General features: G+C 41.4%; 1 protein-coding gene across 1 annotated transcript; it reads left to right on the top strand.

Moving 5' to 3' along the window:
- The first annotated feature begins 4,514 nt into the window (after positions 1 to 4,514).
- On the top strand, positions 4,515 to 6,581 carry LOC108994932 (BAHD acyltransferase DCR). Its single transcript, XM_018970367.2, has one exon. The coding sequence runs from the start codon at positions 4,817 to 4,819 to the stop codon at positions 6,278 to 6,280; it is 1,464 nt and encodes a 487-aa protein (XP_018825912.1). The 5' UTR covers positions 4,515 to 4,816; the 3' UTR covers positions 6,281 to 6,581.
- The last annotated feature ends 3,682 nt before the right edge of the window (positions 6,582 to 10,263 follow it).

The raw sequence follows: 10,263 nt of genomic DNA on the forward strand, positions 1-10,263 counted from the left end.
GAATCACGTACATGTCTCCTTCCTAAGCAGTAATTTGTGATTAATCTTTATATCTTCTCTATATATAGTAGGTACCTTTTCAGCAAACATTGAAGTGAAGTGGCTCACCAATGTTGTCTCTCTGTCCAATCAAAGCAAACCCACCCCTTTAGATTTCTTCAAAGTAATTCTTAGCATGCATGATCCGCTTCTTGGCCGCCGGCGGCTGCCTATTGGTCAAGAAGATATTGGATCAACCTTTGGTCCTTTATTATTTTATTGTAACCTTTTTTTTAGCAGTATAGGACTGTATTAGAGTAAATATAAAGGCGGCCTTTTCTTTCATCTATGTAGTGGCGTTTTTGGCCGCCTATAGATATAGGAGGTAATTTAATTTTGTCGTGGCTCCAAATTTTCCACCATTACAAGAAAAACAGGTATTTGTGGCCATTTATTTGTAATGAAAAGATTATTTGTGATCAAAACAGATTCATTTTAACTGTAAATAGTTATTTTGTTGAAATTAACTAACTGCAAATAAGCAATTTTCTTGTAGTGCACCCGCGGAAACCAAACCAAAAGCAATATTGTATATACAGCATATTATATGGTTGTGGAGCTTCTCTGTATTGATCTCCCATGTCTAACATATATTAATTGTTGTCCAGGTTTTCTGGATCCATGACTTCAACACACTTAGACCCACCTCAATGATCAACGACTAGTGGTAGTAGGAGAAAAGAGTAACGCAGTCGACCAACTTGATGTTAGTCCCGACTGTTTGTTTGCTTTTGAAGAACATGTTGAGTGTACGTATATCTGTATTCATATGTCCTGTCTGCAAAACATTTAGGGCCTCTCGATCGCTAGCATTCTTTGCAAGAGTAGTTGGCTAATTAAGTGTGGCTTGAAATCGAAAGAGAAACAGAAGTACTCTTGATGCTTTGCCATGCAACTTGTTAGGGTTACCCTGATCCAGCTGGAGAAGAGAGAGAGAGAGAATGCCCCATAGCTGTCTTCAATATGGCCAGAATAATATATACACAGACATATAGATGAGCACGGGATGTATAGGTAGGAGGTGGGGGAGGTGCCAATTTGTCTGTTACCTATATATAGCTAGCTTGCTAGCGAGCAAGATGCATGGCATGGTGGGAGAATTTGTGGGGTATTTATTGTCCGATTGTGAATCACAGAAATGGAGAAATGGGTGTGATTTGTTTGCAATTTCCATACAAAATCTCCAAGCATTGAACCTTACTAAGGCAACTAAGAGATAGATTGGAAGAGCATGATTGGATTGGATTGGATTGGTTCTCAATACAATATTCATACCTGCTACTCAAATCATGGACTGTGGGACACATCGGAGCTAGAACACCCGTCCCCATTCACAGATCAGAAAACGATAGCTAGCTATGGAAAGTGTATGTGAAGACGAGATCAGAATTAATGTACGTTTTAAATTTAAGGAATACTATAACTCTTTACTCGCCTAAAGATCAGTTTATTATTATTATTATTATTATCATTATTATTATACTAATTAATTATTCTATCCTATATATATAGTTATTACTTTGTCACCAACTTTTAAAATGTCATAATTTTCCTCATTTTTAAGATTTGATGGTTATCATTGATGATAATAATTAATTGTTGCAATATGTGTCATCTTCGTTCACATATTTAATTAGGGGGGCCGGCTAGGGCTTTCTTTAATTTGGGGCTCAAATAATGAGTATTATTAAATTTTATTTTGGTGACAATTCCCGGCCCCCATGGTTTAACTTTGCCCCTGCATAATCCTACTGACAGCAGCAGCAGCAGCATTAATCATATAAATATATATATATATATATATATATATATAAGTCCTAAATTATATATATGGGTATAATGAACGTATAAATTCCACGGCAGCTGGCCAGGTTTATCCCAAGATGCAGATTAATCTGAAACAGAGTAGATCAAAAATTGGTCGGATTAATATATATATATACACCTTAAACAGCTATTATTTGAGCATGCTTGAACCCTAATTAGTAGTACTAGTACTCCTAGTTGGTGATCATCAATGATTATAATTAAGTTACGCTCAGGAAATTCTAGGCCTCTGTTACTATATTATATATATATATATATATATATATGAGGGATCAAAAGCAAGAAGATATATATACAGCATGCATGCATGCAGCTAGCTAGCTCCTGCCAAAATGAATTAAAACGAGGGTGAAGCTAAGATAAGTTATATATATATATTTATATAATATGTAATTACTACAAGCAATTAATTTATAGTTAATAATTATATTAACTGATCATCATCCTATAAACATTTTTATATTTTTTTGGTCATAGCCTCTCCAAAAATTAGGGCCTTTCATTGATCAACATAATGCATGATCTCTCAACAACAAGTCCAAAACCCCCATCATGATGTATGTATATATATATATAAGAAAGTGGAAAAGAATAGTAGCTAGCTAGCTAGTCATGAGCCAATTAATAAAGCAATTAAACCCCAAAATCAAGTACAAAATGATGAAATTGAACAAACATAGCTCTAAACAAATATCACTAGGCCAGCTATATTATATGATGATCATTGATCACTAGATTCTGATCTCGATCGATCTTTTTCTACAGCCTGTTGGGTCGGGCATCATTACGTTCATGAACCATAGATTAATATTGATAATAATCATTGATTTTCTTTCCAATTAAATTAAGCAGTAGTACTAGTTTTACTAAAATGATGGAACCACGTACTAAGACCAATATTATTATAGTGGGGAGTTTTAAGCACCTTGTCAATAAAGCTAAACCTAACAACAACATCATCATCATTATTCATTAGTTTTTTTTCTATGTAGAAAACCAATTATTTAAGTTTGGTTCTTTTCCACTGTCTTTTGCCGCCTCCTAGCTATATAGATATATATATATATATATCATCTCCAGGCAAAGGTAAAATAGATTTAGATTATCCCAACGCCATATCAAACAAAAACTATATATGAAGATTCAGTTAATCTTATCCAGCATCTCGGGCGCTATGATCGATCTCTGTGTGTGTGTGTGTGTTTTATTGCCTTTTACAAGGCGATAAGAGGACATGAAAAGACTATATTCGGACATTGATCAGCTAACTTAAATATTTTCCATATAATATTATATATTTATATTTATGTATATATCTCGGTGTCCGTAAATATGGTCAAAATGCGTCGTATGCATGAAAACTGTCACTACGTACCCCAAGTTTTCTTCTTTTCATATGACCAATTTGTTACTGTAAAAATAATATATTGCCATGCATGCTCTTAAGAAAAATTTAATTCAACTGTATTGTAAATTATATGATGAGTGGAACCTAGCTAGGTTGCAATTAGAATATTACAAATTAGTAGTGCAAAAATTGTAAATTCACAACACTTGACGATATTGACCTAGCTAGTCAGAATAAATCATACATAACTTTTGAATCTCATATTGGACAGCTTATTAATTCACTCAATTATATAAAAATTCATGTTTCAAAAAAGGATCTACAAATTTTAACGTTTAGTGATCAAAACAATTCTATAATGTCACAACTGAAAAATTAGACAGAAAGTTCACTCGATAGTTAGCTTGAGCGAAAATCTTGAGAAATACTTTTTCACTAGGCCGGTCTGAACTCTCCAAGTGTCCTAAACAAGCCTCAAGTGTATATAAAATAATATGCATGACTTCTAGGGCGTGGAGAGAGGCCAAAGTTGTGGTATTCAATTAATTCTTAAGAGAAAACCCTAATTAGAATATACATTACTCATTGAAAATTGATTTTTCTCTTGATAAACAAACATCCACTATAGTGTACTCGTGTTAGAGTATTGCTGAGTCCATTGGTGTGGACATATTCATTTTCTGGAAGTATTTCTTGAAACCACTTGAATGCAGAGATCGAGTCGGTGCTCTCAATAAAATTATAAAAAAATCAGTAGTTCGAAACTATTAGGATGTAGAGATTGAATGAAATACTCGTGATATTGTAAGTCATATTTATAAGTTACTTCAGTTTTTTTAAAGCACCAAATTGAAGGTTTTATTGAACATCTCTTTCGGATAACTCTACATTTTTAAAATCTACCATACTAAATGTTTATGTGATTTTTACAAAACAATAAATAGAAAAAACTTTTGGTAAGATTGTACAATAAAAACTCTTATCTATTTCCTACCGCAATGATATCGAACTCCATTAATTTATTCCGTGGTACTTAAAAGCATCGTTATAGATTCACTCGGCCTACCAAAATCTAACGCGGCTAAAAGTGCAAGACTGACTCTGTTTTTTCTTCATTTATTTATTTAATTTTATTTTTGCCTGGAGATGGTTAAAAAACCTTTTGTTTTGTTTCGGAATTACTGGAGACTAGACAGGTGGGCATAAGGGGCTGGCCCAGTTCACGATTTTAAAAAATACAGTCAGCAGCTGGTTGGGTTGGGTTGGTTAACTCAGATGCATGCACTTGACATAGATAGACCTACAATTCACTCGTGTCGTTTTACTATCTCGCATATATAGGAGAAAAGTATTTTGTACGACTCTTCCTTACATTGTATTACGAGTAATGATCACATCAGCTCCAGTCCTCCTCCCCATCGGGCCTCTATGTGTACGAAACCAAAGTACCAGTTTTTTTTTTTTTTTTTTTGCATGAGATCATTTTAATTTTGTTCCCTTAATTCCTCCGATCCTGATCTATTTAAACCCCCCTTCAGCCCTTCACTTCCCTCTCATTCTCGCACTCTCTCGCTCCCTAAACATACATACATATTAAGCAAAATGCCTTCTTCTTCTGTCATCCTTGTTTCCAAATGCACAATATGCCCTGAACAAAAATCCGACATGAAACCCCTCAAGCTGTCTGTCTCCGACATGCCCATGCTCTCATGCCAATACATCCAAAAGGGCGTTCTGCTCACCCTTCCTCCCTACTCCATCGATGACCTCCTCTGCTTTCTCAAACGCTCTTTGTCTCTCACTCTCACCCACTTCCCAGCCCTTGCCGGTCGTCTCTCCACCGACTCCGATGGCTACGTCCACATCGTCTGTAATGATGAGGGCGTCGATTTCATCCAAGCCAAAGCCAAGCATCTATCCCTTCACGCCCTCATCTCTCCGGGCCTCGACGTCCCTCCCTGTTTCAAAGAGTTCTTCGCCCTCGACAGAACTCTCAGCTACTTGGGCCACTTCAAGCCCTTGGCTGCCGTCCAGATTACTGAGCTAAATGATGGCGTTTTCATCGGCTGTACAGTCAACCATGCCGTAACGGACGGGACCTCCTTCTGGCATTTCTTCAACACAATCGCTGAAGTTTGCAGGGGAGGGAAGAAGTTACCCAAATCACCAGACTTTTCTCGCAACACTGTGTTCAATTCGCCGGCGGTGCTCAAATTCCCACCCGGTGGTCCCAAGTTGACCTTTTCCAGTGACGAGCCGCTTCGGGAGAAAATCTTTCACTTCAGCAGGGAAGCGATTCTGAAGCTGAAACACAGGGCCAATAATTATAATCACTTGCAAAACGGTCATGTTGATCAGTCCGCTGTTGAATTACTGGGAAAGCAATGTAATGACAGTTGGAAAACGGTTAATGGAGATAACAGTACGCCTAACGGTAAGATATCGTCTGTCTTGGAGGGTCTGCTGAGGAACAACATTTCGAATCGGACGATGGAGATTTCGTCCTTTCAATCGCTCTCCGCCCAGCTGTGGCGTTCGGTGACACGTGCGAGGAAGCTGACGGCAAGAAAAATGACGACCTTTCGAATGGCTGTGAATTGCCGCCATCGGCTCGAACCGCAGATGGACCCGTACTACTTTGGAAACGCGATACAGAGCATCCCCACAGTTGCTGCGGCCGGCGAGCTTCTGTCCCGGGATCTGCGATGGTGCGCCGATCTTCTGCACCGGAACGTGGCTGCGCACGATGACGCCACGGTCCGTCGGGGAGTAGCGGATTGGGAGAGTGAGCCGAGGTTGTTCCCTTTGGGGAACTTCGACGGTGCATCGATGACGATGGGGAGTTCCCCGAGATTCCCCATGTACGAAAACGACTTCGGGTGGGGACGGCCTCTGGCGGTGCGTAGCGGTGCGGCGAACAAGTTCGATGGTAAGATCTCGGCGTTTCCGGGAAGAGAAGGCAAGGGAAGTGTGGATCTTGAGGTGGTTTTGGCACCAGAAACAATGGCGGGGCTTGAGAAGGATACAGAGTTCATGCAATACGTATCGGGCGGTACCGCCGTGTGATCAGAACTTTGTGAGGTTGAGGTATAAACCTGAGCAAGAAGGGAGGGTTTAAGGGACCGGAGGTGCTGCAGCTTGATCGATCGTTCATTATTGGTTGTAGTGGATGAGGATCTTGATAAGTTCAAGTGGCATGGGGCTGTGAGTTTGCTGGTTTGGAGGGTTGTGATTGATTTTCCTTGTTTATATAAATTAATTCTGGTAGAAAACGACTGCTTAAGCAAACGACGTTTTGGCTGTTTACTGGAAAAGTGTAGTGTTGGTGTTTTGTCTTAATTTTTAATTATTATTATATTTGCTTTCACTTTGACCAAACACAATTAATAAAAGGTACTTTCTCAACGTTAGTACGAGGGGAAAATAAAATAACGCAACATGCAATGGCCGGGAATTGTAAACCAGAGGGCCGGGACTCATCTTTTTCTCCCTCTTTCGTTTTTAAGATAACAAACAAATCCAAGCGAGATCCCGTGAGCCTCCGTTTGGATATATATATATAGCTAAGTAGTAACGTTGGAGGTGAATTTAGATGATTTGTAAATACTAATTAAAAAATAATAAATAATAATAAAAAAAATAGTAAATAGTTTATGAATATTTATATTTTATATTCCTGATATAAATAACAATTTACAAGTACAAGAAACCATTTATGATCCCTAAACACTCATTATTTATAAATTTTTAAAATACTCTACTAATTTTAGTATCGGAGACTTTCCAACTCCAAGGCCACCCTCTCTTAGTGTCTTTCTTCTCTATCTTCTCAAGCCCAATTTTGAAGACCTGAATTGCTAGAACCTGGCCCAACAGCTTACTAAACACGATGTTAACAGTAGTGCCATCTATGAGATCTTTGTAGATCTTGCGTGTACTTCGTATGCCTGCGACAATCCGTTCCAAGCAACTCGAAAGCTCACCAATAGTGTTGACAAACATGGAAGCTGACCAATGAAGAAGCCAAACTCGTCTGTGCCCCAGCTGAAGGTAAAATCTAAGATGAGCAAAGGCTCAAAAAAGTGAAACCAAACAAGCTGTTGGAGTTCGTTCCCTTAAACTCGGATCGATCAAAAGCCATGGCAAGGATCGGCATTGAACTGGCGCCTGAGGCACGGAGCGCCATGCAGCAACTCTTCGTCGAGCGCTAGGACGTATTCGCTTGGAGCCACGAGGACATGCTCGGAATAGCTCCCGAAGTCATACAAGACAGCCTTAGCGTAGACCCAAATGCCAAAGGAGTGAGGCAGAAACATCGAAGTGTCAGTGTAAAAAAGAACATCGTCAAAACTAAGGAAGTGGACCATCTGTTAGCCGCGGGATTCATCCGAGAAGCCCACCATCCAGAATGGCTATCCAATATAGTGCTCATGAAAAATCCGAGCGGCAAATGGAAAATATGCATCAACTTCACCGACCTCAATAAAGCCTGCCCGAAGGAGAGCTTCCCACTTTCCCGCATCAATCTAATCGTGGACTCCACAATGGGTCATCGTATGCTCAGCTTCATGGATACTTATTCTGGGTATAACCAGATTTGCATGAACCCAAATTCGCCTTTGGCATTGGATCGATGAAGTTTCTTGGATTCATGGTGTCCGAACGCGGAGTCGAAGCCAACCTCAAAAAGGTGGAGGCCATCCTCAACATGGCCCCACCCCGAAACATAAATGAATTGCAAAGACTGGCAGGATGAGTGGCGGCTCTCAACAAGTTCGTATCAAGATTCATCAACAAGTGCTTACCTTTCTTCAAAGTTCTGTGAAAGGCACAAATATGGGATGGCTAGTGCGACCTGACGTTCGAGGTACTCAAAAAGTACCTCACGAACCCACCGCTCCTCAACCAACCTAGGTGTGGGGAAACATTGACCTTGTACCTGGAAATCCCCCCCAAGCAATCTCTTCATCATTGGTGCGCGAAGTGGAGAGACATTGATCTCGTCAAACAACATTGCTAAAGGCCCTAAGAGGACAACTACCTAACAAGGGCGAACAAAGACAACATAACCAAAAGAGTTGTCAACCAGCAGGGTCGTCAGGAATAGGTTAGGCGAACGCGGGGTGGACCATAAAGCTCTGTGTGACGGCAATCCCCCCACCTAACGCCAAGCTCATAATTTCCTGCGACAAAACCCCCCCAAGCCGGCCATTAAAAGAGAGGGAAGAATAATAAGAAAACATCGAAAAAGAATACGCAAGGACAGAATACGGAAGGACAAGCAGTCTGGCACAGCAAAGTATAAGACAATTTCATTAATAATCAGAAGTTATAACATGAAGCCGCAAGTTACAAAGAACAAGTGTACAAAGAACAAGGCAAGTTACAATTAGAAGTGCCAAATTACAGTGACATACAACATAAGTCAAGTAGATACAACAGGAAGTTGTGAAGGTGCAAGCAAACCGAAGCCTAATAAGATCATATTCCAGCAGAAACAATGAACAGGAGGGCAAGATGACGATAGAGGGTAATCTTGGGGCGTGAGAAAAGGCGTTGTGTGCTGGAGTGTGCAAAAATGAAGGTTGAAAGCGAGGTTGAGCTTTGGAAAAGGAGGTTTGAAAGTGGAACCTCGAACAACAGAGAAGAGCAAGACCCGTCAAAGGAGTCGGTCGAAGTGCTGCCAAGGAGAATCGACCATCTACGGGTAGGATTATGTCCAATAGAGCTACCCCTAAGGGCGCTTGGGATTAGATCCCTCCTGAGGAAAGCAGCCCATTCCACGGACACTTCATCCTTGGGAAGCTCCCCGCACACTTAGAGCCCTTAGATTACATCGGGAATTCAAGAGGATATGAGTCTTCATCCTTTCTAAGCCATCAGTATAATCAAAGTGCCAGGCATCATTGCGGACACCATGAACATACAATAGCTCCTCCTGCAGACCTCGGATGGTAGCATCACTGGCCTCTAAAGCGCGCCTTGCCTCAGCTTGATTGGTCTCCAAATCCCTCCTCTGTTTCCTTTCGCCTTTCAAGGCCTTTCTCTTGTCAGTCAGAGACTGGAAAACCTGCTCATACTGCCCCGACAGCCACTTGTATGACCGATCTTCGAAGTCTTGCTGCTTGCACAACTCCAAGTTTTCGGCCCGCAACCACTCAAGCTACTACTGACAGTTGTCATAAAAGACTTGTGTAGCCTCTCCCTCTCCTCGAAGGCAAGCGCCACCTCGAGATTAAGAATGCCAACCTCATCTTGGGACTTCGACAAGTCAACAAGGGCATCCTCAACCTCTTCCTTCTTCTTCCACTCCTCCACTGCACAGCATAAAGCGGTTTGTGTGAGCGAATGAAGTGCTCTATTCTCGCTCACCACCTCCTCTCGGCCGTTCACAATGAATGTCGCCAGACACTCCAAGCCCTGCCACAAAATTCTGGGTTAGAATCAAAGAAGGAAATGAACAAGAGGCGCAAAGAGCTTACACAAAAATATCTTACCCAGTGAAAACCCTCTTAAGCTTGCTATCAGCCTTGCGGATATGGTCGGCACGACACTCCACAGCCGTCGGCTGAAAGTCTGTTGGGATCTCATCAACAGCCTCCTCATCTGTGCCAAGAACTGCAAACGTCATAGCTACCTCAGCCAAGGGAATGCCTACCATCGCCTCCTCGACCCAGGCAACGCCCCCTGCCACTTCATCACTAGTTGAGGCGACCTTGACCTCGGGACAGTGTAGTAAAGGAGACTCCGGGATGGAAACCCGTTCAGAGGACCCCCCGTCCTCGACAAAAAGCTTTGCAAGCGAGGGCGAATAATCCTGCCTGAAGGCCGTGCCGAGGGGCGAGGGGACTACTGAAAGCCCCCTCTCAACCAAAGGGCCCAATGGGGTAGTAGGAATAGTTTCAGCGGCAAACCCGAGGACTGGCTACTCAGGTTGAACATTCGTGACAACTCCTCGAGCCAAAAACACAACACGAGGATGGTTCGCGATTGTCATCCCTTTCTTAGGCGATGACGGCTTTGGCCAAATAACGAGCACCTCTGTCGAA

The sequence above is a fragment of the Juglans regia genome, chromosome 3 (genome assembly GCF_001411555.2).
Source record: "Juglans regia cultivar Chandler chromosome 3, Walnut 2.0, whole genome shotgun sequence".
Taxonomy (NCBI): domain Eukaryota; kingdom Viridiplantae; phylum Streptophyta; class Magnoliopsida; order Fagales; family Juglandaceae; genus Juglans; species Juglans regia.